The following is a 27,565-nucleotide window of genomic DNA, read 5'->3' on the forward strand; positions in this document are numbered from 1 at the left end:
TAGTGGACAAGTTGTGTTCCATTTCATCACATGTATAGATTTATGTAACCACTGTGCTTTAAAAAGGATTAGGAAGCTGGGCATGATGGAAATGCTTGTTACCAGAAGGCTTGGGTGGTGAAGGCAGGATGGACAGGAATTCAAGGTCATTCTTAGCTGTTTAGTGATGTTAAGTCACCCTGAAGTACATTCTCTCTGTTTGGGGGGCGAGGGGCAACATAGGAAGGACATGAGATGATGCGTAGGCCTGGCATGGTGGCATTTGCCTTTAATCCTAACACTCTGGCGGGGGATGCAGGAGGGCCTCCATGTGTTTGAAGCCAGCTAAGTCTACGTGTCTAGTTCTAGAACATAGAAAGATCCTGTCTCAACATAACAAGATGAAAAAAAAAAAACAAACAAAAATGAAAGGATAAGACAAACATCTCACCTCAGTTGGAGCATGATGGGAAGAGAAACATCTACTCAACTGTAGCACAGCAATGGCTGCACTACTGAAGAAAGTGTCTTTTTCTTAGCACACACCTGAAGCAATCATTAACTGCCTAGCAATCTTGCAGGGCTGTGGTAGGGCACCTCCTTATCAACCTTTAGCTCCCTGAATTTGAGCTAATATTATGTATTCATCATATGTTTACCTAAGGGCTTCCTTTCTTAGTTTCAGCAGAAAAATGTTTTAATTACCTGTATTTGCTTCTTGCTTGCTTCCTCTTCCTCCTCTTCTTCCTCCTCCTCCTCTTCCTCTTTCTTCCTCCTCTTCTTCCTCCTCCTCCTCCTCTTCCTCTTTCTTCTTCCTCCTCCTCCTTTCCTCTTCATTTGGGAGAGACTGGGTCTCCCTATGCAGTTCTGGCTAGTTTGGAACTTGAACTCATACAGATCTGCCTGCCTATTACTGGGGGGATTAAAGGCTAGTGTCACACCCAACAATTTGTATTTCTGAAAACAAAGTCGGATATAAATTTTTTGATTTTGATTTTGGTTTTTGTTTGTTGCCTGAGAAGTTTTCCTTATTTTTGAGTTCACAAATAATTCTCCATTTCTACAAAATGTACTGTTAGGCTTCCCTTGTCAGTAAACAAACAAAGCAGAACAACAACAAACCTCAAGCTAGCAGAGATACTCACTTTACAAAGAGAAAAATGCTTCTGTTAACAGCACTCAGGAGGCCGAGGGAGGGAGGGAGGGTAGGGGATTGTATCCACATGTATTTGGCCTGCAGTTTTAGAGACCTCAATTCTTGCTGGGTTGTCCTGTTGCCTGGCCCGTGTGGTGAGACAGCATCATGATGTAAATATGTAGCAGAACAATAAAACACTCTGTTTCATCAGCAAGTGGGAGCCAAGAGAAAGCAATCAGGATCATAAAACTTCCTCTGAGGACACACCCCTCATGAGTCTATGACCTCACTGTACACACTCCTCATGACTCTGTGACCTCACTGGACACATTCTCCATGATTCTGTGACCTCACTGGGCACACCCCTCATGACTGACCTCACTGGGTACACCTCTGTGACTCTGTGACCTCACTGGGCACACCCCTCATGACTGTGACCTCACTAGGCCTTGTCATGCATTTGGTAGTTGTACTTTGGGAATCCAGCTTTAACATGGGTCCCTTGGGGGCCATTGCTATCCAACTATGGCAGATATTTTTTATTATATTTTTTTGGTGGGTGTGGACGTGCTATTGCTACATGTACATGTGGAAATCAGAGAATAACTTGGAGAAGTCAGTTCTTTCCAACCCTGTGTTCATCCCACGGATAAAACTCAGGTTGTCACTGGTGATGAGCACCTCTATCCATCAAGCTGTCTCACCAGCCAAATTCTAAAGTTGAGGTTTTGCTTTAAGACAGTCTCAGTGTGTAGCCCTTGGCTGTCCTGCAAGTTACTTTGTATGTAGACCAGGTTATCTTTCAGAGATCCTCCTCCTCTGCCTACTGAGATAAAAGACATGCATTTGCATGTCTGACTAATTTAACAAAATTTTAATCTACTTATAATTTTGGGGGGGTCAGGTAAAGTAGGAATTTAATCATCTCTTTCCTGAATGATAATTAGTAGCCACCCCAGCAACTTGAAGCGTTCATCTGTTTTCCTGCTAGTTTCTAGTTCCACATTAATTATACATCCATGTTTCTGGTGTGCATATTGATTGAGTTCTGTTTTTGCTTATTTTTACAAAAATACCAAAATTTTTATCTATGGCTTAGTGGTTAAGTGTCATTACTTTTTTTTTTTTTTAAAGATTTATTTATTTATTATATATAAGTACACTGTAGCTGTCTTCAGACACACCAGAAGAGGGCATCAGATCTCTTTACAGATGGTTGTGAGCCACCATGTGGTTGCTGGGAATTGAACTCAGGACCTCTGGAAGAGCAGTCAGTGCTCTTAACTGCTGAGCCAGCTCTCCAGCCCAAGTGTCATTACTTAATAGACATGTTCTGCCATCAAAATGCTAGTAAGCTTGAATGTATAGCTTTATTGACATGTTTTCTGTATTATTTAGAGCTGTTTGTTTTATAATATATTTTTTTCTCAGCAGTGATCACTCTTATCTGGTAAAATTTATTAAGTACTTAATAGTTTGTTATTATAAAATAGGTTTTTTAAAATTTATTTTTATGTTATTTTCCCCCTTCCCTTTCCTCCCTCCAATCTCTCCTGTGTATCCCTCCCATACTCCCTCTTGAAATCATGGCCTCATTTTTCTTTGGTATATATTATGCCTAAACATATAAATAAACCATTTAGTTTTTGCTACTTATATGTATATGATTTCAGGGCTGACCACTTGGAATTAGATAACCAATCAAGGAGATTCATCCCCAGGGGAAAACTACTTCTCCTCAGCATTGCTCAATCACCTGTGCTATCCCCTTCTTAGCATGTCTGTTAAGGCTGTACTACTCACTCCAGTCTTGAGACAGTCATATTATTGTGCTTTGTCATTTCCAGCAGGATGATTCTCACAGCAAATTTTCTGGTCTCATATAATCTTTCTGCATCCTCTACCCTGAGTCTTGGCCGGGTACTCCCATGGTCAGTTTTTTCTCTGAATTTTTTAATCCTTGTGGTTTTCTGTAATGGTCTCCCAGCTGTTGTTAAGAGATTTGTTAGATGAGGGGTAAGAGCAAATTTATCTGAGGGTGTTAGGATAAATATTTAGAGTGTAGTTTGGAATTGTGCTAGTTTAGTAATTTGATGGTTGGTTCTCCTCTAAAGTTCATGGCTTCACCTAACCCTAGGTAGTCGGCTAGGTTTCTAGTGCCTGGCTCAATTGATTTTTCCCTCCTGTTGAGTAGGTCTTAGTTCAGTTGGAAAGCTTGGTTATCACCAAGATTCGTGCCGCTATTGCACCCTCAAGATTATCATGCTTCATGGTTATAGCACGGTAAGATGCTTGGTTGCTTCACTCCCTCGGAAGCTTGCATAGCACCTGCCAGTGTTAGGAAACCAAGCTCTCGGAACAAGGCTTTCCACCAGATGCAGCTCAGTTCTTCCAGGTCTTATGTCTGAAGTACATGATATCTTCAGCAGTAAGGACTGACCTTCAGTCTCTGTAAGCCAACCAAGGCAACACCAATAACATATTGTTTGGGGAGTCTCTTGAACACCCCTGACCAATAACTGGAAAGGGGATTCTCTTGCCTCGTATTAGAGCTTTTGTTGGAGCTCTAATCATCAGCTCTTGTGGAGGAGCATAGACCAAGTGGTAAAAAAACAAAACAACTTAAATTTTTTATTTGCTTCAGTGTTGATCAGATTTAGATCATCACATATGTGAGATCTCAAATGGATTTTAAAGATATTTGTTTGTGTGTTGTGTGTGTGTGTGTGTGTGTGTGTGTACACGTGTCTGTACACCATTTATGTGCAGTGCCCACTAAGCCCAGGGAAGAGCATTGTATCCCCTTGGAACTGGAGTTACAGATGGTTGTGAGTTGCTATGTGGGGGCTAGGAATCAAACCTAGGACCCCTGGAAGAACAGCCAGTGTTTTTAACTGCTGAACCCTAGGAATTTTTTTTTATTTTATTATTTGAATGTACACAGATAAAATTGGCCTATGGATTTCCTTGTGTTTGTTCTTAATGCATTTCACTTTTATATTTGTATCATTCACTTTCCTCTACAAATATATTTGTATATATTCACTTTCCCTTATCTATCTGACAAAATAAGGGGAAAGAAGTATTTATTTAGACTCAGGGTTTCAGATGTATGTTTTAGTCCTTTGCTCTGTTGATTCTGGGCCCATTTAGAGGAGACTGTTCTCTTCAGTGAACAGGAAGTAGTAGAGAGACTGGGGACCAAATAGGATTTTCAAGACAATCTCCACTGACCCATTACCTTTAACTAGCCCTTACCTCCTAAAATTTCCAAAGCCCCCAAAATAGTGCAGCCAACTAAACCTGCAGGGACATTTCACATTCACACCGGGAGTATCTGTGAGCCTTGTTGAAGTGAAGTTTGGGTTATAATAGAGATTGGTGCTTTGTATGTATTATATGTTTGGCAGAGAAAGAACTTTTCCTGATAGAAACAGTTTGCATCTGTTCAAGAAGAATGCAAAATAAGATATCTTATTAGCCCGAGGAACCATTAAAGAGAGATGATTGTAATTCCTCCAGAAACTTTGATTTTGTAGTCATGGAGAGGTCTGGAGTTCCTTGTTCTATAGAAAGCATGGTAACCCGTCAAGATCTGATCTCAAATACACAAAGCACACAAAACTACTTAGGTTTGAAAAACAGGTTGCTAATCAGTAAGAGCAGAAGCCATTGGGCATTTAACTTAAAATTAAAAGAGCTTGTACAACACTTAGGGTGTCTAGTTATATAAAATGCATATGTATATACAGTACATAAATATACACACAAATTCCTTATGAATTTAGAAAGGATATGAACTTTAAAGGATTAACCCCAGTTAAAGTGTAAATAGTGTGCAGTCCTCAGAATGTTAAACTTCCAATTCAATTTTGTCTTTCCCAGTTGGAGTCATTCGATGCCCAGTTTGCAGTCAAGAGTGTGCTGAAAGACACATCATAGACAACTTTTTTGTGAAGGACACCACTGAGGTTCCCAGTAGTACAGTAGAAAAGTCAAATCAGGTAAGTGTAAATCAAGCCTTCACCACCCATGATGAAGCAGCTTAAATGCCGAAGGAATTTATACAAATGGCTAAACTTCAGAACATTAATGTACAAAGTTACATCATTTTTAAGTGTATGAATGATGAATAGTTAGGCTAGGAATAAAATAGTGCCAATGTAATTTTATCATTGTATTTCTGTATGCTAGAAAGAAGCATTGTGCTGTATTTAATTTTTCTTTGTACTGAGTTACTAGGTGTTGAAATTGTTACTTTAAACTCCTTTTTAAAAGGATTTATCTTTATGTGTATTGGTGCTTTGCCTGCCTTCCTTTAAGTATACTCTGTGTGTGCAATGCTTGTGGAGGCCAAAAGAGGGCATCATAGCCCCTGGAACTGGGGCAGATTTGCTACTTAAAGACAGTAAATAGCAAACAAATCCCTTGAGGGTGTTGAGAACTTAACCTATGTTAAGTTCTGCAAGAACTACAAGTGTGTTTTTAGCCGGTGAGCCATCTCTGCAGCCCCAGCCTCCTTTGGTAAACCATCTAATAGCTCAAATGACATACATGATGTTTTTGGTCAGTAAGATGTCTACATTTTAACAATTATTTTTAGTGTATGCAAGTATCTCCATACTTGGTGGCTATAATAAAATCAGAGGACAACTTGGTGAAGTTGGTTTTCTCCTTTTGTTTTTCCGTGCATTCTGGGAATCAATCTTAGGTCACTATGCTTACATTGTCAGGTAGAAAACAGCCTTACATTCTGAGCTGCCTCTCATCCCCAGGCCTTTATATGTTTAAGAAAGTTGTGGTCATGGTGTTGCTCTGAAAACTTTGTTTAGTAGCATTGTCCAAGGTGCTGAATTTAGATGCACCACAGTATCTTTTCTTTTTCACTCCTTCAAACCTAAATGTTGATACTTTATCCCTAGGGAGAATCTGCTGTTTTCTCTCATGGGATGGCTTTGCTAAGGTGAATTCTCTTGCATGTGCCAAAAATAGTAAATTTGTGTACATAGAGCTTTCGGTTCATTGTCTCATAGATAGTTCCTTTTCTTTATAACAGAAGATCTGGGACAGAACTGAGTTTAGTTAGAAAACAGTTGTTAATTTTGTCTATTGTGTAACTGGTGTCTCTGCTTTCTTCCCACTTCTTTAATTTTCAGCTTGTTTGTCCCAGCGGGATATAGGGCTCACGTTACTTATAAAAGTACTTAGTTAATACTAATTAAAATTCGATTGTTTTAACAGTGTCCACATTGCTCCCCAAAGGCCAAATTGGGCTTGCTTCAGGGCATAAACTATTTCCTTGTGAAACCAGCTTTAAATACTGGAATTGGCTATGGCTTTACCTCAGGTGTAGTATGTATTGTGCAGGAGACCCTGGACTCATTGGCTTTTTCTAGGGGCAATAATCCAGAAACTGTGGAGACTGTGTGATTGGTCGTTTCTCTAGGCCTCTCAGTGGCACTTATTTCCTGCTTGGCTGTTTTGTTTTTGTTTTTTATTCTTGTTTTTGTGATAGGCTCTTGCAGTGCAGCCCAGAGTAGCCTTGAACTTATAGTCCTCTTGCTTCTCTCTCAGGATGATAGGTATGACCATATCTGTTTTGCATCTTATCTTTTGTTTCATTTACCAGAGATCTGGAGCAGTGCATATTAGCTGTTTCCCACTCCTTTTCGTAGCCTTCAGTGGAAGATTAGATATTTAAGTGGTGTCCTTATAGACATGATAATTGAACCTAAGAATATCCCTAGATGTAGCATAGACCTACAGGATCACAGGAAGAGAAGTGAAAGATGGGATCCCAAGTGGCGCTGGGAAAGCAAAGAGGATTGGTAGATACACATGATTCCTAACACTGGCAAGCACCTACCAGCAGTGTGAGAAAAGGTGAGGATGATAAGCCCTAAAGAAAGGCAGAGTTGGGCTAGAAAGATGACTCAGTGGTTAAGAGCACTGACTGCTCCTCCAGAGGTCCTGAGTTCAAATCCCAGCAACCACATGGTGGCTCACAACCATCTGTAATGAGATCTGATGCCCTTTTCTGGTGTCTCTGAAGACAGCTACAGTGTGCTTATACATAATAAATAAATAGTTTTTTTTAAAAAAAAAAAAAAAAAGAAAGGCAGAGTTTTGGTTCCTGGGAATACCAGATGTTTGGAAATTTGGCAACTTCTCAGTTATGTGATATTGTTTGTTTTTTGTTTTCAACTACATAGATAGTATTCCCCGTCTTCACTGTTCCACCAGCTATATACATCTACGAGATACTTAACAACTTCCCATACCCAGTGCACGCTCCAAGCTTGCTTTACTTTGTAATTCTCCATCCTGCTCTCTTCCTCACTTTTGCTAAGCCCATACAAATTACCTTGTATAGGGATGCTTTCCATGTCTCTAATCTGTTCTCTGATTGTGGTAATGGTGCTTTTAAGAATATAAGACTGCCCATGCCTTTCTTAATCTTTCTCTTCAGGCAAAGATCAGCATTGCCATGTGGCCCTACTTGATCTGACCCTCCTCTCTTGCCAGCAGCTCCTTCTCTTCTAGTCTTCCCCCTTGATTCCTGTAGTAAAGTGCTACTGGCTTTCTTTCAGTTCTTTAAAGCAGCCATGCTCTTGCTTTTGGTGTTGGTGCTATTCTCTGACTAGATGATTTTCATCTAGTTTCCATAGCTTGGTGCTGATGAAGTCTTTTTAGGAAGAGCCCTTACTTCAGTGTCTCCATTCATAAGCACTGATAACTTTTTTGTGCATTTCCTGTATTGGTGGTTCTTAATAGAAGTGATGATTGCAGTAATGTGCCTTTCCCATTTAATCTTAAGAAGAACTCAATAAATATGTATCCTTGGGGCTGGAGAGATGTCTCAGTGATTAAGAACACTGACTGCTCTTCTGAAGGGTCTGTATTCAATCCCAGCACCCCACTCCAGTGTAACTCTTCAATGTGCAGACATACCTGCAAAGTACCCATACACATGAAATACATAAATAAATATGTCTTTAAAATCTGTATCATTACCTTCATTTTAATGATGAGTTCTGTATCCTGTTCAAGACCATTGTTGTAGTTAGGATTTCTAGGTGAAATAGCACAGCCCAGAGTAACTTGGGAAGGAAAGGATTTATTTCAACTTGAAATCCTACATCATAGTTCATTATCAAAGGGAGTCAGAGCAGAAACTCGAGGTTGGATCCCAGAGGCAAGAACTGAAGCAGAGGCCACAGAGGAATGCTGAATGGGTTCCTCAGCCTGCTTCTGTAACCCAAAGCTACCTACCCAGAGATTTCACTGCCTGTATCGAGTTGGGTCCTCCTACATCAGTCCTTAACATCTGAAGACTTGTCTTCATGCCAGTCCCTTTCCTTTCCTCCTCCTTTTTTTTCTTTTGTTTTATTTTATGTTTATGGGCTCCTAGCCTACCTGCATGTCCATGTATCATCTGCATGCAGTGCCGACTCAGGCCGGAACAGAGCCCTGGATCCTCCAGAACTACAGACAACCCTAAATTGCTACCTGGGTTCCATAAACTGAACCTAGATCAAGAGCAACCAGCATTCCCAACCACTGAAATCTCTCTCCAGAGCCTCAGTAGTGTATGTAATCTTACAGAGGCATTTTCTTCTCAGGCTAGAGAAATGGCTCAGTGGTTAAGAACACTTGGGTTCAGTTTCCAGCATCCACATAGTGGCTCACAACCATTGTAACTCTAGTTCCTGAGGATCAGACACTGTCTTCTGAACTCCACAGGCACTGCACACATGTCCTACACAGACATATCTGCAGGTAAAATATCCATACACTTAAAAATAAAATAAAAGACCTAAAAGAATCTGTTTCCAGATGTCTCTAGATTTTTTTTTAAAGTCAACAAAAACCACCCAGCTAATAACCATTTAGCTAATTATTAGGCTAGCTTGAGTTTTCACTTGTCCTTCCACCTATGAGGATTCAAGCACTATAAGTACAGAGGCTTGTGTGTACTTTTCCTTACCATTGTATGCTCAGTACCTAGCCTTGCACTTGGAATGACTAGTATACTGAATTAGGGAGAAATATATGCTTAAAATTAATTTTCTAATATTTATTTTTGCTTTATTCGTGTTTTTGCCAACATGTATGCATGCATATATACCACAAGCATTCCTGGTGTCTCCAGAGGCCAAAAGAGAACATTGGATTCACTATAATTGGGGTTACAGATGGTCATCAGCTGCCATTTGGGTGTGGGGACCTGAATCCAGCATTCTGTGTGAGAGCAGCAAATGCTCATGCCTGCTGAGCCATCTCTCCAATTCTTTTCTTTCTTAATATTTAATTTATTGTTTTATTATTTATTTTGTATGTATGTATGTATGTATGTATGTATGTATGTGCACCATGTATATGCCTGGTGCTCACAGAAGCCAGAAGAAGATGTCAGATCTCCTGAAACTGGAGTTACAGATGGTTGCAATTGATCTTGTGGGTGCTGGGAACCAAACACGGATCATCTAAAAGAACAACTTATGCTCTTAACACTGGAGCCGTCTCTTAAACCACTTGAAATGATTTTTACGTATATCATTTGCCTAGTGCCTGGAATGTCTAATATATCAATCTAAGAAAAATGTGCTTAAATAATCTTTGTTCAGGCTAGTGTTGCATACCTTTTATCCTAGAAGCAGAAACAATCAGATGTCTTATAAGTTAAAGTCCAGCCTAGTCTAAATATTTAGTGAGTCCCAGATTAGCCAGGGCTACATAGTGAGACCTTGTCTAAAAAAGACAATTCTTATGGATAATATATTCATTTTATATACATATAGTTTAATGCATACTATCAATTTAACTTAGGATAATATATGAAAACTGATAGTCTATTTGGTTAGTGTTTCATTCCTTTTAATTTTTTTCAACAATTTATGTGACCAGATTCTTTTATTGTTAGGTATGTACAAGCTGTGAAGACAATGCAGAAGCTAATGGGTTTTGTGTAGAGTGTGTTGAATGGCTCTGCAAGACATGTATTAGAGCTCACCAGAGGGTGAAGTTCACAAAAGACCACACAGTCAGGCAGAAAGAAGAAGTATCTCCAGGTAACGAATCAGGTTTTTCCACACTTCTCTTTTTCTCTCTCTGCAACTGTATTTGTACATTTACTCTGCTGACTTATTTCAATACAGCTATAAATAGTACATGTACTTAAATTATACTTTTGGATACAAAGTCAACATTCTATTTGAAATTATACTTAGAGGTATTATAAGTATGAATTATATATTGAATCTTGATTTAATTTATATTCCCAACTCTCCTGCCTCTGTAAATTCAATTTGGTATACTCAGAAGGAAAACGAAACAAAATAAAACTTTACTTTTGTAAATCTTATTGCATAAAAGTGAAGACCATTCATTACCTAAATTCTTTGGCCAAATTATGCAAGCTTTATTAATTCTCAGACAGGGCTTACCTCCCTAAAGTGGAGTTTGATAAAATCACATTGAACACAGGAGGAGGTGAGGTTAATATAGCCCAGAGAAACCCTGCGAGACTAGGGTGTTTTCAAGGGTTGGGCATTTCTAGAGGAATTTTGGTTATATTAGAAATTTGGCTGAACATTTAAAAATTATTCAACAGAACATCGTAACTTATCAAGAGTCCAACTCCATAGGTGATGTCACATTCCGGAAACAGGTTTAAGCTCAGTCAACTTGAATTTTGCAGCAAACAGAAATGAACTTGTTCTGACCTTATAACAAAAATGGCTCCCATCCTTAAGATTGAACAGTCTGGTCCATCACACATGTTCTTAACTAATGAGCCAGCTCTCCAGCCCCACTTAATAATGTTTTTTTTTTTGTTGTTGTTGTTGTTGGTTTTTTTTTTTTTTTCGGAGCTGGGGACCGAACCCAGGGCCTTGCGCTTCCTAGGCAAGCGCTCTACCACTGAGCTAAATCCCCAACCCCTTAATAATGTTTTAAGAGTTCACACATAACATTGGTTTTTTTTTCCTCAAGATGTGCTTCTTTCCTGTTTGAGTCAGTCAGTATACACATCTCCTTTATATTCTACCTTTTGCTGAGAACTAGAAATGAAAATGCCAAATGCCTCTGGTACTACAGGAGTCTCTAATAAAGAATATAAACAGTAATATAATATAATAATATAAATAGTGAGAGTTGGACTACCAAATTCTGTTGGAATACTTAGAAAGAGTCCCAGCCTCAGGTTTAGGGATTTACATTGGAGGCCAGATAACTCAAGTTGAAAGAGCTCTAGCTACAGAGATTGAGGAACTGCTTGGTGGCACCAGTTTTTCATTTGAAGTATAGACCATGAAACTTTCCCCATATCCATAGAGTCTGAGCAATCTGGATATTAGAATAGAATATCGGACATGTATAGGATTGGGTTAGGTGGGCCGGTATTACAGAAATGGAATAACATAGCAAATTCATATAAAGGCGTGTTGAGCTGTTTCTGGACTTTAACTGGCTAATGGAAGTACAAAGTGTTGATTAACACGGGATAACTGATAAAGGGATTAGTAGTATAGCCATTGTAGTAAATTAAGTAAGAATTAGCGTGGGATTGGTGAATTGGTAATTATAGAATAGTAATAAAAATTCTACAGTGTGGCTATGGACAGGTAGTTAACGGTCTCTGGCTTATCTTTGGTCCCAGCAATTGGGAGGAAGAGGCAGAATGGATCAGTCCTGTTGTCTAGGTTACAGCCATTCATAGTCCACTCACCTTAGTGATTAGCTCAACAACTGAGGACCAGACCTTCCAAACAGGAGCTTTTGGGGAAGGGGAGAGACCCTCTCACATCCAAACTGTAACAGCTACCAAAATTTTCTGTGGTCATTTTTCTTTCTTCATTGTGAGTCTTATAAATTTTTACCATTTTCTTTTTAACTTATAGGGTTAGTTTTGGTGTTACTTTTATCTATAGAAATAGCTCTTTGAATATATTTACCCAGCTATTTATATCATTACTTTTTAGTCCATCAATCTTGTTTATTTATAAATAACTTAATTTTACTTTAAATTTCTGTTATTAGAAATGGGTTGTGGTGATGCATGCCTTTAATCCCAGCACTCAGGAAACAGAGGCTGGTGGATCTCTGGGAGTTTGAGGCCAGCCTGGCCTATATACCAAGTTCTATGACAGCCAGAGCTGCATACATAATTGAGAGAGACCTGTCTCAAAAAAAAAAAAAAAAAAAAAAAAAAAGGTTCTTTGTTTTTTGCTTGCTTGCTTGTTGTTTTGTTTGTTTATTCCTAGGACAGGTAAGCTATATGCTTGAAGTTTAAAGTTTGAATTACAGCTTATCACTTTCAGTTGATTTTAAGATGTTCTGTTCTTGAAGAGCTTAGACTCTTGCTTTTAACTCGCTTTCTACAATGGTAGTTCTATGAAGGACTATGAATGACTGATGTATTATTAAATGTAAATTGCTGAATAGTGCGACGAGTATGAACTCAAGAATTGATTATAGTGAAGAATCATCTCGAGCTTCAGATCGATCCTCCTCGCCTTCACCTCTCAGGGGCTGGTGGGGGTCACAGGCCTGTGCTAGCATGTCTATTTAAGAGGCCATGGGGATTGAACCCAGGGTCGAGTGTCTGCAAGGTAAACATTCTACCAACAAGGCTGTCCCCAGCACCTGCAAGAACTCTTTAAAGGAAAGAAGGAAAAATTTTTCCCAGTTCTTTGCTTTAACGTGTGGTAAGATAAACTCAGTTTTCCTTTTTGGTTACTTCTAAGGTTTTCCTAAAACTTTAAAATCATATAAATATTTTATTTGTCGGTCTCAAGTATTTTAAATTTAGTAAAGTTTGCCTGTTATGGGGGGAAAACTTTAAAAAAAAAATAGAACTGAGCGATGACCTGGATCGTCGGGTACCCCTCACCCGTTAATGGGTGAGGCTCAGCTGTCAGAATGGCCAAGACCAAAAACTCCGGCCACAGCAGATGCTGGCGAGGATGCGGAGAAAGAGGAACACTCCTCCATTGTTGGTGGGATTGCAGACTGGTACAACCATTCTGGAAATCAGTCTGGAGGTGCCTCAGAAAATTGGACATTGAACTACCTGAGGACCCAGCTATACCTCTCTTGGGCATATACCCAAAAGATGCCCCAACATATAACAAAGACACGTGCTCCACTATGTTCATAGGAGCCTTATTTATAATAGCCAGAAGCTGGAAAGAACCCAGATGCCCTTCAACAGAGGAATGGATACAGAAAATGTGGTACATCTACACAATGGAATACTACTCAGCTATCAAAAACAATGCATTTATGAAATTCATAGCCAAATGGAGGGAACTGGACAATATCATCCTGAGTGAGGTAACCCAATCACAGAAAAACACACATGGTATACATTCATTGATAAGTGGATATTAGCCCAAATGCTTGAATTACCCTAGATGCACAGAACACATGAAACTCAAGAAGGATGACCAAAATGCGGATGCTTCACTCCTTCTTTAGAAGGGGAACAAGAATACCCTTGGGAGGGGATAGGGAGGCAAAGTTTAGAATAGAGGCAGAAGGAACACCCATTCAGAGCCTGCCCCACATGTGGCCCATACATATACAGCCACCCAATTAGACAAGATGGATGAAGCAAAGACGTGCAGGCCGACAGGAACCGGATGTAGATCTCTCCTGAGAGACACAGCTAGAATACAGCAAATACAGAGGCGAATGCCAGCAGCAAACCACTGAACTGAGAACAGGACCCCCGTTGAAGGAATCAGAGAAAGAACTGGAAGAGCTGAAGGGGCTTGAGACCCCATATGTACAACAATGTCAAGCAACCAGAGCTTCCAGGGGCTAAGCCACTACCCAAAGACTATACATGGACTGACCCTGGACTCTGACCTCATAGGTAGCAATGAATAGCCTAGTAAGAGCACCAGTGGAAGGGGAAGCCCTTGGTCCTGCCAAGGCTGGATCCCCAGTGATCGGAATTCTTGGGGGGAGGGCAGTAATGGGGGGAGGATGGGAAGAGGAACACCCATATAGAAGGGGAGAGGAAAGGGTTAGGAGGATTTTGGCATGGAAACCAGGAAAGGGAATAACATTTAAAATGTAAATAAGAAATACCCAAGTTAATAAAGATGAAAAATAAAGAATATTTTTAAAAAGTATAAAAAAGTAGAAGCCATAAACACTACATTTAGACCTGATAATATAGGTTTATGCATTTTTTCATTTTTCAAAGAAAGGAACCTATTTGAACAAAGATTCATTTCTAGAGCTGGGAATGTAGCTCAGTAATAAACTGCTTGGCAAGTCCCTGAGTTCAATTCCCAATATCACAAATAATAAACAAGCCTCATCTTTTCTGTCATTTTGTTTGAGACAGGGTTTCTCTGTGTATCCCTGACTATCCTGGAACTCACTCTGTATACCAGGCTGGTCTTGAATTCAGAGATCTACCTACCACTGTCTCCCAAGCATGGAGATTAACATGCACTACCACCACTGCTTGGAAACAAACATCATCTTGATGATGATGATGATGATGATGATGATGATGATGATGATGATGATGATGATGATGATGATGATGATGATGATGATGATGATGATGATGATGATGATGATGATGATACACACACACACACACACACACACACACACATTTAAATTGTGAATGTGTATCTGCTTTTGTGCCTGTGTGTTCCTCGCCCATGTAGTGCCTATAGAGGTCAGAAGAAAATGTGTGAACTAGAATTAGAGCAATAGGCAATTTTGAGCCTCCTGATGTGGTTGCTAGGAACTCAACTGAGTGAGGTCTTTTGGAAGAGCAGTAAGGGATCTTGATTTTTGAGACACGTCTCAAAAAAAAGCAAAAACAAACAAAAAAAAAACCAAAATATTCACACATGGGATGTAAACTAAAATGCTTGCTCTGATGATTCTTGACTCTTGCCTCTTGCTTGCAGTCTGGGCGAGCGATGGAGCATCAGGGAATGGGGATATAGACTTTTGCCAATTCCTGAGGCTTATTGGCCAGGCAGCCTCACTTGTTAGACAGTTCTAACTGTGAGATACTCCATCTCAAAAACAGTTGGGTGGCTTCACACCCATACTCACATGTGTATGCATACACTGTACATATGTGTACCTAAACACATGAGCACACATAGTTTAGAACATATGAACTAAAAAACATTAAACATCAAAGTACTCTCCATATAATCTAGTCAAAGAAGTACATGTAAACAGAAAATATATAAGAAAAATTTCAGCATCCTAAGTCATCAGGAAATGTAGATGAAATCACATTTATATTTTAACTCACTGCAGTCAGAATGGCTATAATTAAAGAAAAGATCTGACAAGGACAGAGAGAGAAAAGAACACTTATAGTATTGATGGGAGTATAAATTTGTTCAGTCTCATCACAAAACTAAGTATAGGTGGGGCTGTACTCAGTGTTAAAATATTTGCTTAGCTTAGATAAAGCTCTAGGTTTAATTCCTAGAACTGAGGGGAGGGGATTCACCAGTGAAAAATACAGCTATCTCATAAGGAGTATGTCAGTATATAATAGACATGCATATCAACTGTGGCCCTATTCATGAGAACCAATGTATTGGACCAGCCCAGGCCAGTCCACAACTTTTTAAGAAAATTACTTTATTATGTATGTAGAGGTAAGCCTGATGTATGTCTGTGTGCTGCCACATTAGAGCCAGGCACATGAGACATTAAGAGGACATAGATAACCCATGGAACTGGAGGTAGAGAGGCTCGTGTATTTGCACATGGGCACTCGGATGGCACTGAGGTACTCAGGAAGACCAGCAAGTTCTTCCCCATTGCTGAGCCACCTTTCCAGCCCTAGTCCACATATTTTGATCCTCCTGTCTCATATTTGGGATAGAAAACATTCAGTTACTTTATACTCCTAGGGACTATCTTAAGACTTTTTAATTATATAAATCTCTTTTTTACCATTACATTTTTACATTACATCCTTAATTAAAGTTATAAAATCTTATCCATTTTCCTTAAGAAATCCTTGAAGTGTTTTCTGAGGTATTTTCTTTTTTATAATTTTATTTATTCTATGTGTGTATATATGTGTGGGCATCTTGTGGGAGACTGCCAAGTTCCAACCTCAGCTTGAGAAAGGGACCTGAGGAAGGGGTGAATGGGAGCAGCAGAAAAGTGACTCAGAATCAGCAGTGGATGCAAGCTGACAACTCTCTGATCTGCTCTAGATAGCTCTCTCTTGTAGAACACAGCCCAGTCTTTTATAAAGCTACTTCCTTAGAAATTGCGTATCAGTTTAATCATTTACCCCAGGTTCCCTTTTGATCATTCCACAAGTCAGCATTTTATGACCTTGGCCCCTTGACTCTTAGAAACTGAAATACAGAGCACATTCAAAGTAAATGAATCAAACAGCAAGTACGTTTTTTAACATCACAAGTCCTATGCAGTTCACTGAGCACAGCACCTATGGTTGCCAAGTCTAGTAATAGAGTATTTTTATGTGAGGAAATTAGCTTCAAGCATAGTATTTTTTATAATTTTTTTTTCAATTTAGTGAGCTCTTTGCGCCGATACAAGCAGTATTGTAGCTCATTTTTATAATTCTTAGCTGACTCAATGTATTCTTTTAATCTTTGGATTGTTTTTCTTTTTCGTCTTAACTCCATTGCTTATTATTGGAAAGTATTAACTGATCCGTGAAAATAGGAATTAGACTTTATTTTTTATTTTTTTATTACGATACTAGACTTTTTATCTGTCTCCAACCTCTATTTGGATTGCACATTTTAGGGAGTAAAATGTCTGGATCAAATTTAGTTTTTGATGGCTTTTGTGGAGGAGAACACCATTTTACCACTAATATTATATAACCATCTATCTGAGCCTTGTTTTACAACCAATTCCTTTCTCTTTTGTGATTCAAGTTTTTTCCTCTATAGATGAAATCATGTCTCTTTTAATATTTTTCTGACTGTGCTAACTCATTAGTATAGCTCCCTCTGTTCTTTCATGTCTGTGACGCCCCTCATACAATTCATATGGCATCCTTATAGTTTGAATTGTTGAGAAATCCTGTAAAGAACAGCTCTTACACTGATTTATGTATTCTTGAACTCGTATTTTCAGAATTCTTTCCAACAGCCTTAAGGGCTGCCCTGAAGGTCATAGTGTCATCATTTTGCCAGGGATTACCAGACACATTCTCACCTCCCAGAATCATGCTGTTTCTTATTATCATATTATCTGTTAACCTTGGCAGAGAGAACATTCCTCAAAGGAGGAACATGAAGTAAAATACATACATTATTATGCAAATAAGCCTTATGGCTCAGCCACCATCAGCACTTAAAGAGACCCAAGTCCTGCTGGCTCTTCTCCTGGGGCTGTAGCCATTTCACACCATCCCTTCCTCTGCCACCCTGGGACCCCACAGGAGACATCTTGTGGGAGTTAGTCATCCTTCTACCATGTGGGTCCTGGGCGTTGAACTTAGTTCATCAGGCTTGGAGACAGATGCTTTAGCTACCAGCCTTGAAAATATTTAATATTTCAAAATCTGTAATGCAGTAGTAAGTAAGTGTATGGATGAAAGAAAAGTAGCCCTTTCATATTAGTGGAATTAAGTAGGAATGGACTACTAATGATTTATTATTCAATTTTGGTAATTATCTTTCTGCTTTCTGTTGTTTTTGCAGAGGCAGTTGGTGTGACCAGTCAGCGACCAGTGTTTTGTCCGTTCCATAAAAAGGAGCAGCTGAAACTCTACTGTGAAACGTGTGATAAGCTGACATGTCGAGACTGCCAGCTGCTAGAACACAAAGAGCACAGGTATTAGCATTGTTATCTTCAGATCTGCAGCATACCTTTTCTGTGACTTACAGACTGCTACTGCTTCAGCTAAATGGCAATTTGTATGCGTTTTGTTTGGCCAGAGGAATCCTGGCTTACACAGGGGTTTCTTAATTTCAGGTATGTTTTGTTTTTTCTATTTTGGTCTGGACATACATTGAAGAAGTGCTGTGCATTGCATGGTGTTTAGCAGCATCCTAGTTGAATACTCCTCTGCCGTTATAAATGACAGCTAAAAACAATTTTAAAATATTGTCCAAACGTCCTATAGGCCAAAATCAGTCCACGTTGAGAGTTGATTTCTTTTTTTTTTTTTTTTTAAAGATTTATTTATTCATTTATTATATATAAGTACACTGTAGCTGTCTTCAGATACACCAGAAGAGGGCACCAGACCTGATTATAGATGGTTGTGAGCCACCATGTGGTTGCTGGGAATTGAACTCAGGACCTCTGGAAGAGCAGTGGGGAGCTCTTAACCACTGAGCCATCTCTCCAGCCCGAGAGTTGATTTCTTAACAATGCTTAAAAAAAAAAAATAACAAGATATTAGTTGCTGGTGTCAAAAAATGAGGATGTTGTGGTCCAGGAGTCACTCCACAAACCACATGAACACCAATCTCAGTGAGACAGAGATGTAGTTTATATAGAATTTGCCCTAGGACTGATTGATCAGTGCTGCAAACCAGAGTTAGGAGCTGATTTCAACCCCAAGTCAGGCTCCTACAGAGCTTTAAGCCTGAAATCCATAAATATCTGTGCTGAGTTATTCCACAGGATTTAGGGATGGGGACTTCCTTAGGAACATGTCTTTGTTGTACACTTATCCCACTCCCATTGTCAGTGTGGTATTCAACTGTGGTGGGACTTGCCTTGCCTTATACTTATGTCTTAACTTGCCAAGCAGGATGTCAGTTACCCATGTACATGTGTCTTCTTGCCAAGTAGGACGTCAACTCCCAGGGAGGTTTTGAAAACTTAAACTTTATTTAACCCTAACTCAAAATGGAAGTCTTATTCCAAATGACTTCTTATATTGGTGCAGGTGTCTCTCTTATGTTGGGGTCTGTCCCAGGCACAGGTTATAAAGGCAAGAAACCATAAAAGCTCATATACAGGTCCAGGAAGTGCTGCTGAGTGGTTGGTTTGGGTCAAGTTTATTGTGGCTAACTATACAAAGCACTTCTAACTGACTTACTGTGATTTGTTTCCAAGAACACCATAAAACAGAACACAACAAAAAATGCAATCAATTTGGGCATGAGAAAGTTTCCTTGTAACATTAGTAACAGCATAAAATGGCTAGCTAGACAGGCAACAGCAGTTACCCAGGCGTCAACAGAGGAGACCTTGTTTTGGTGTGGTTTTGGTTTGGGTTTGTTAGTTTGGTTTTGTTGTTGTTGTTTATGTATAGTCTCATTACATAGTCTTGTCTGTTCTGGAACTATGTAAACCAAGATGGTCTCAAACTCAGAGGTCCATCTTAGTTGTGTGCCACCATTTGTGGCTGGCTTTTTAAAACTTAAGTTTATTGTTAGTGTGTCCCATATATGTCCGCGTGTGTGTGTGTGTGTGTGTGTGTGTGTGTGTGTGTGTGTGTGTGTGTGTGTTTGGGAGTCAGTGCTCTCCTTTCGCCTGGGTTCCATGGATCAAACCTGGGTTGTGAGGCTTTCATAGTAAGTGCTCTTATCTGCTGGACCATCTCACTGGCCCTGACCCTGCTAGATGTCACAACCTAACCTTATACTGTACTTTGTTCTTCTGCATCAGGCATGAACCTTATTAGAACAACCTTTGTCTTCTGATAAGTCCTAGGCTGTCTTGTAAGTGATATATATGCATACACTACACACCGAGACTCTTTTAACTTTGCTTCTCCCAGTGATGTTAATTATTCTTAATGAGGCTGTATCAGCGGAGGAGCTCCCCAAGTTGAAATATTTTTAGCCTTTATTGTTTTGGATTTTTTTTTTTTTTGAGATAGGGTCTTTACTATATAGTTTTGGCTATCCTGGAACTCACAGTATAGACCAGGCTGACTTTGAACACATAGGGATCTACCTGCCATCCTCCCTAGTGCTGAATTTAAAGGAATATACTACCACATCAAGGTTTTCAGCTCCATTTAGCATTAAGAATATATGTTCCTTGAGTGCAGAGTTCTAGGTTTGCAGTTATTCTTTCTAAAATGGTCTCACTCTGTAGCAGTGCCTATAGATCAGGATAAACTCAGACTTACAGAGAACCCCTGCTTTATAGCCTGCCAAGTGGCTAGTACTTTACCTATTTTATTTTTTGTGTTTAGAAGTGGAGGAGGGGAAGCTGGTATCCATGGCACACATGTGGAGGTTAGAGGTCAGCTTGCAGGACTAAGTCTGGTTTCCCTCCACCATGTAAGGCTCAGGACAGAACTTGGGTTTTCTAGCTTGAGGATAATAGGGCTTCTTCCTACTTTGCTCTCTCACCAGCCTAAAGGTCTTTCTGTGATGTATACCATGAGTGTCTCCTCACATGATTTTTTTCTATAGTTTACTAGAGTTGACCATCTTGACTTACTGGCAAATAACAACGGCTAAATGCTGTGTCTTTCTTTAGGTCACTCAAGGCTTTAATCAAAAGGTACAATATCAAATGCCTTCCCCCATTTATCCAAAAGAATAATTTCGTGGCTTGTTGTACAGCAAAGTTCCTTACTGTCTAGATATGATGATCTTGAAAATGTTTATTCTCTTCTCTTTCTCTCCCCTTTTTTCTTTCTCTTCTCCCTCTCTTGCCCCCCTCCCCGCCCTTGTTTTCGCCATCCCAATAAACCTCTCTGTGTGAAAAAAAGAAAAAAAAAGTGTTTATCCTCAGCAAACTTCCATGGTTCTGAAGTTAGCATACTTAACAAATGCACTTACAAATCTTTGACCTTTGTGACACTGTCTGATGAGGTGTGCACACCTCTAAAACTGAGTGTCGAGTTTTATTATTATTCAAGTACTATACTCTTGAAATAAAAAAGTATCTAAAGACATCTTTGTTGAATAATTTAGAGGCTAGCTGACTCCGTTTTTCTTCCTTTTTCTAGTTAAAAATGTTACAATTTGATTTATTCTATATTATTCCCTGTGATGTTTTCTCTAATCATATACCAAGCTAAAGGTCAACTTGGTGTTTTTTTTTTTTTAACTTGTTTTTCCTCTATATTCTTGTCATTTACACACTGCAAATTGTTTCCATTGTTTCATGGTATGTTTGGAGAACAAAAAAAACAACAAATACTTTTCCCATGATCATAAATGTAGCTAACTAAGTTATTAATTACAACAACTTCATTTTTATAGTTGGGCTCTGAACTTAGATTAAGAAGTGAAGTTAAAGGCTCCCTGCTTCTGGTCAGAGCCACTTCTCTCTTGCACTTCCTAGGAGAGTACAGTCTGACCCACTTATAAAATACACCTTTACTTTGTAACATTTTAGTATTTACCCTGGGGTTTTGACACCACAACAAATTTGAGCAGATGGGAATACATGGCTTTTTAAGACTTTCTAAGTGTCCATGTATGCACATACTTGCATACCTCATTATGTGTGGAGGTCAGAGGACATCTGTGGAGAACTCTTTCCTGCCATAAGGGTCCCAGGAATCAGAATTAGACTTGACAATAAGCATCTTTACTCATTGGGGCCATCTTTCTAGCCCGTATTTTGTATTTTCCAAGGTCATTTTATACCTTTTATATTATTTCTATTTCTTTAGAATCACCTGTGTGTGTGTGTGTGTGTGTGTGTGTGTGTGTGTGTGTGTATGTGTGTATGTGTGTGTGTGTGTTGTGTGTATGTGTGTGCGTATGGATTCAAGTACCTCTAGAGACCAGGCGAGAACATCAGATCCCCTAGAATTGGAGTTACAGGTCGTTAAGAGCAGCCTCTGAAAGCTCTCGTAACTAGGAACATCTCTAGCCACCAAAGTCTCTCACTTATATTGTTTTTTTTTTAACGTTTGAACTTTATTTGTAAAGATATGTGTATGAAGTTATTTGCTTATTTTTTCTTCAGATATCAATTTATAGAAGAAGCTTTTCAGAATCAAAAAGTAATCATAGATACTCTAATCACCAAACTGATGGAAAAAACAAAATATATAAAGTACACAGGAAATCAGATCCAAAATAGGTAAGTACGTTTATGACACAATAAATCATTCATGTATAGTGAATATATATATACACTTCTAGATTTCCTTTTTTTTTTTTAAAGATTTATTTATTTATTTATTTTATATGAGTTCTATAGCTGTCTTCAGACAAATCAGAAGATGGCATCGGTTCCCATTACAGATGGTTGTGAGCCACCATGTGGTTGCTGGGATTTGAACTCAGGACCTCTGGAAGAGCAGTCGGTGCTCTTAACCACTGAGCCATCACTCCAGCCCCTAGATTTCCTTTTCTTAACTTACTGTGAAGTATCTGGTAAGCTTTTGGATTATACTCATGATTGGTAAGGCTATTTCAGAAATTCTGGGCTGGAAAGCACTTTCTTTAGAGTAAAATGGAAATGTGTAACAATAATAGCTCATTCATCTGGTATGTATTTATAATCCAATGGTGTTTTCTAATTTAATTTTTTTCAAGATTGTGAAAAAGACAGCTTTGCCAGTGATGTAACTCTTTTAACACTGAATTATATACTTAATTGCTTTTGTTAAGATTGTTGTATTTGAGGTGCCTCCTGGGGCCCTGATCCTTTAGTCACATAGGTTAGAACTTTTGGAAAACAGAGTGGGCATTACTAAACTTGGATGTACCATTTCCTGAGGAGAAGACACAATATACACATCCAGATAGGGGACCCAAAACACACACACACACACACACACACACACACACACACACACACACACAGAGTAACACAGTATATATGTATATGCATATGTAGCAGTAAGAAAAGATTATAAGGGGCTGGGGATTTAGCTCAGTGGTAGAGCGCTTACCTAGGAAGCGCAAGGCCCTGGGTTCGGTCCCCAGCTCCGGAAAAAAAAAAAAAAAAAGAAAGAAAAGAACTTTTAAGGGGCTGGGGATTTAGCTCAGTGGTAGAGCGCTTACCTAGGAAGTGCAAGGCCCTGGGTTCGGTCCCCAGCTCCGAAAAAAAAAAAAAAGAACCAAAAAAAAGAAAAGATTATAAATTTGGAGGTGGGCAGGAGATAGAGGGAGAAGAACCACAAAAATCCAATTTGGTGAACCATTGAGTTTTATTGGGGTTACCTACAGGAATATGGGTGAGAAATTACAGGAGCAGAAATGACTCAAATACAGCTGCATCACCAAAGCCCACCTTAGCACAGGTGACAGCTCACAAAGCTGGGAAGCTGGAGCACACTGCACAGCCTGCAGGCCACTCAGCATGTTGGAGAGTGTCCTTTCCAGGTTCCTGAGTTAGGCTAAACCTTACAAGCCAAGAAGGTAGGCCTGATTTTGCTTCTTCTAATAAGCTGTCTGGTCTCAAAGTAAGTCTTCTTTGCACCTCATCCGCTGAGAGTTGTGTTTGCAGCTTAGCTCAGCTCCCCTTGATCTGAGCTTTTAATGCTTACTCTGTTGGGAAGGGACCTAGTGAACCTAGTCCATTTCAGGGACTTCTGAAACTATTTTGAGTTGTTGACCTTTCTGCTCAAGAAACTTTCTTGTAGGATGGAATATTTCAATCTCAAGAAAATTATTACACAGTAGTTTATTCCTTGCCTGTTTCTAGATACTACTTGTTAGGACTTGTGCTCTATGAAGGAAATCAGTTGTCCCCCAAATGCAAATCCCATGTGGGGCACTTGCTAACTTTCACATACCACCTTAGCACACCAAACAATACCGTGTTCTCTTTCTTGTGTTTTTTTACACAAAAATAACTGCTACTATTTACAAGTGAAGAAGTGCTAAGTAGAAAGACTCGAGTAAGAGAGATTGCTCTGTGTATCTCAATATTGTTCATTGGGAAAATTGTGTCCGCTTTTGTGGCATAGCTGATTATCATAATCTATTACTCTTTCTTGAAACAGCTAGGGGACTTGGGATTTTGTTTTATTTTGTTTTGCTTTGAAACAAAGTTTTGTGGGATTTTTAAATTTTAAGATAGGGTCTCTCTGTAGAGTCCTGGCTGTTTTGAAATCCACTGTGTAGACCAAGTTAGCCTTGAATTCACCGAGATCCACTTGCTTCTGCCTCCCCAGTACTGCATTTAAGGGATATATATCACCATACCTGGTGGCGTTTTTGTTCTTTTGTTTTTTGTGGTTGTTGTTGTTGTTGTTGTTGTTATTGTTGTTATTGTTGTTGTTATAGGTATAATTCTGTTAGCTGAGAAGAAATTCTTTTTTTTTTTCTTTTTTCTTTTTTTTCGGAGCTGGGGACTGAACCCAGGGCCTTGCGCTTGCTAGGCAAGAGCTCTACCACTGAGCTAAATCCCCAGCCCCTGAGAAGAAATTCTTAACCTAAAAGAAATTCTTAGACGTAGTCTAGCCATTTTCCAATATTCCAGTATTAGTATAATTATTATGGATTATGTAAGTCATTATCATGCATTTATTCTGTTACATTGTATTTATATATCTTTTCATCTTTGTCATCACCAGATCGTGCTGTTTATTTTTATTTGTGTGTTTTGTGTGCGTATGCATGCGTGCATTGCTCTCAGAGGCCAGAGAGAGGTTTGGATCCCTGGGATACATCACAAAAGGTGTCTGATGCGGTACCAGGAAATGACCCAGGGCCCACAGGAGCAGCAGCTGCTACAGCCTCTTGCTGCCTTAACCTGTCTCACTTGTATAAAAATTCAAATTAGCAAAGTACACTTTCCTTCACCATATTCTAATCAGAGTATAGTATTTTTGCTAAGTAGAATAATTAGCTTCAAATTTTGATTGTGCGTAGTTAAAAAGTTGAATGACTGTGATGATTAAAGGAGGCAGTTGTGGATTTCTCTACTATGTGTATGGTGTGTCAAGGTGTGCTTTCCTTTTTAACATACAGATGTCCATTTCTTCTGATACAGTTTGTTCAAAGCACTACCCTTAGTTCTTACCTATAGAACTTCAGTTGACGGTGGACGTATAGAATGATTCTAGGTTCTGGATTGCGTTCCAGTGTGGTTTATTTGGGGGAGTGGGATTGCTTTGTTCTATTTCATTTGACATTTTCCACTCTCAGGGTTATAGTCTGATTATAAGAAGTCTTAAAATCATACTGTGAGTTCTCTAAATTTGTTTTTATTTTTCCTTTTTTCATAATTTTTTGATTCTTCTCACAGCGTGCACTCCAATCCCCTTATTTTCTGTCCTTCTGTGTTCAGTCTCCTCCACAAAAGAAAATGAAACATTAAAATTAAATCTAAAAAATTCTCACCATTTAAGTTTCAGTGTGCCGTAGTGTGTCATACAGTATGCCCTTCTGTCCAAACAACTTTACTTGAAAATATTCATTAGAGTGAGTCATTGATTTGAGGCCTCTGTCTTTTGCTATGCCATCAATACTGGATCCTCACCAGGACTCCCCCGGCGGTTCACAGGTGGGATAGATGTTAGGATGGGCCAGCTCTCCCATGCCTACTCACCCTGAACTAGTTCTCTCTCCTGTGCCAGGTGAGAGGTGGGGCTAGTTCACCCTGGCCCTAGGACATCAATATGGATGGCCTCACAGACCACTAACAGCCATCTCAATGGTCTGTGGTGGTAACACAGCTACAGACAGCAACACAGACCCAGACATAGCCTATAATGCCAAAGTAGGCCCAGACATCACCATGACCTCAGTTAGCAGCATCAGACTCAACACCTTGCATCTCCAGTTCCCCCGCTCTCCATGGTGCAACCAACCACTCTGCCTCTATTTCTCTCCCATCTCTACCACATACTTGTTCATCATAGAGGCAGCAGACTGGGCCTCTGGCCTGGGTTTTTACCTTTTTGATAGTCGTGTGTGTTGTATTGTGCTTTTTGCGTCAGTGTCACATGTAGCTTAGGCTGGTCTTAAACTTGCTATGTAGCCAGTGCTGACTTGAGTTGCTGCTGCTGCTCCTTCCCTTCCTCTTTTTCCTTCTTCCTTTTGTTTCTTCTGCCTCCTTCTTCTTTCTTCTATCTTCTTTCTTCTCTTCCTCCTCTACTTCTTCTTCTTCCTCCTCCTCTTCCTCCTCCTCCTCCTCCTCACAAGCACTGGGATTATAAATTTGGGCCTTAGGGGTGGGTGGTTAAAATGTAAATAAAAAATATCCAATAAAAAATAATAAAATAGATACAGGCTTCTTTCTTCCTTAAACAAAATGGCCTTGCTGTGTAGGTGACTTTGACTTTTGAATTGTGGTTTTAAAGAATCTTCAAGTTGATGCTAATTGTCCTTTCTTTTCCTTTTCTCATCCCTTCTCCTTTCTAAGAAACCCTCTTGCATATGAGGCATTATCCCTGAAATATATCTGCAACCACTGTTTCTTTGCCAAAGGATGAAAATTATGCTACAAATTTTGATATTACTTTGTTTTAAAATATGTCAGTGTTTCCCTTACCCATCCTGTTGTACCACTGAAGATGAGCAGATGTGTCATTCAATACCTGATTTCCTTAATTCTGAAACAATGTTGATTTCAAACAATTATCTTGAAGTTATGACAGAATACAATCTTTTCAACTATGTTCTTAAATTTAGAGTGGCTGTGGGCGGAACAGGTGAGAAAAATAAAGGTTTACTTAGTTACGTAGATACCAGATATCTCCTGTCAGCTGCTGAATGTGGTGGACAGGATGCTCCTTTTTCTTTCTATCCATTTCATCTCCATTTTTCTCTTAAAAAATACTTGTTTCTAAAACATTAAAGTAGTTCAAGCCAATAAAGGATTCAACTAGGCACTCAGCAGAATGAGAAACTATTATTAGCACCCAAGGTAGAGCTTAAGAGAGGGTCTAGGGCTAACTAGAAACTTTGTAATCTCATGTGCAGTTGTGTGAGTTCAGAGACAGAGAAGCATAGCCGCAGTTTCTTAAAAGAGTATCTGTCCCCAAGGTTGTGTCTTCAAGGCAGTTTGACAAGTGCCACTCCTAAGAGGAGGGTGGGACTTCCCTGATGAGTGACTTTATAAAAGCACAACTTCAGCAAACTTAAATTCTAATTAAGTCAGGAGCACAATTCTATTTTCTTTACTTTCCTGTATTGTCTAGGAGAATCCAGTTAGTAAGGTGCCTGTCTTAAAGTCATTGAATTACACTGAGGCACAGCCTCTCAGCTTAATTTATTTCTATGTAATTTAATATTTCCTTGAGGCAGTCCCAGCAAGTGTCACAGCAGGCAGGGAAAACAGCTATAAACAGGTCAGAATGAAAATTCATTTCAGTTTGACTTAATCAAACTGGATCAAACTTCTAAAGAGTCTGATGCTAGGCAGATTGTTGCAAGCATATTTAAACACAATTGAATTTGGAGAAAAGTTTCCAGGCAACCATAATTCCAATTCTAGATGCACAGTGAAGCTTAAGGTATGACAATATAGCAACTGCTTTGCAAAGTACATGTGACCTTGAAAAGAAGGGTTCTATAGCTAAAAGGCCTAGAATCTGGTGTGGTTTCCTACCACATTAGAGCA

General features: G+C 39.3%; 1 protein-coding gene and 1 long non-coding RNA gene across 8 annotated transcripts in view; both read left to right on the plus strand.

The window, feature by feature from the left end:
• The window catches only part of LOC148006257 (uncharacterized), a 282,744-nt gene that overhangs the window by 166,715 nt on the left and 88,464 nt on the right, over window positions 1-27,565 (plus strand). The window lies entirely within an intron of this gene.
• The window catches only part of Trim24 (tripartite motif-containing 24), a 125,091-nt gene that overhangs the window by 45,146 nt on the left and 52,380 nt on the right, over window positions 1-27,565 (plus strand). For 4 of the 7 annotated variants that reach the window (XR_015685757.1, XR_015685758.1, XM_087658670.1 and 1 more), the window contains 4 exon segments: window positions 5,003-5,121; window positions 10,041-10,188; window positions 17,815-17,947; window positions 22,010-22,126. Coding sequence is in view for 4 of the 7 variants with exons in the window: in XM_087658670.1 (XP_087514796.1) it covers window positions 5,003-5,121; window positions 10,041-10,188; window positions 17,815-17,947; window positions 22,010-22,126 (517 nt within the window). In the remaining 3 variants the exon portion in view is untranslated. 7 annotated transcript variants of the gene reach the window in all.

Source organism: Rattus norvegicus, chromosome 4, assembly GCF_021556685.1.
Source record: "Rattus norvegicus strain SHRSP/BbbUtx chromosome 4, alternate assembly SHRSP_T2T, whole genome shotgun sequence".
In the NCBI taxonomy this organism is placed as follows: Eukaryota; Metazoa; Chordata; class Mammalia; order Rodentia; family Muridae; genus Rattus; species Rattus norvegicus.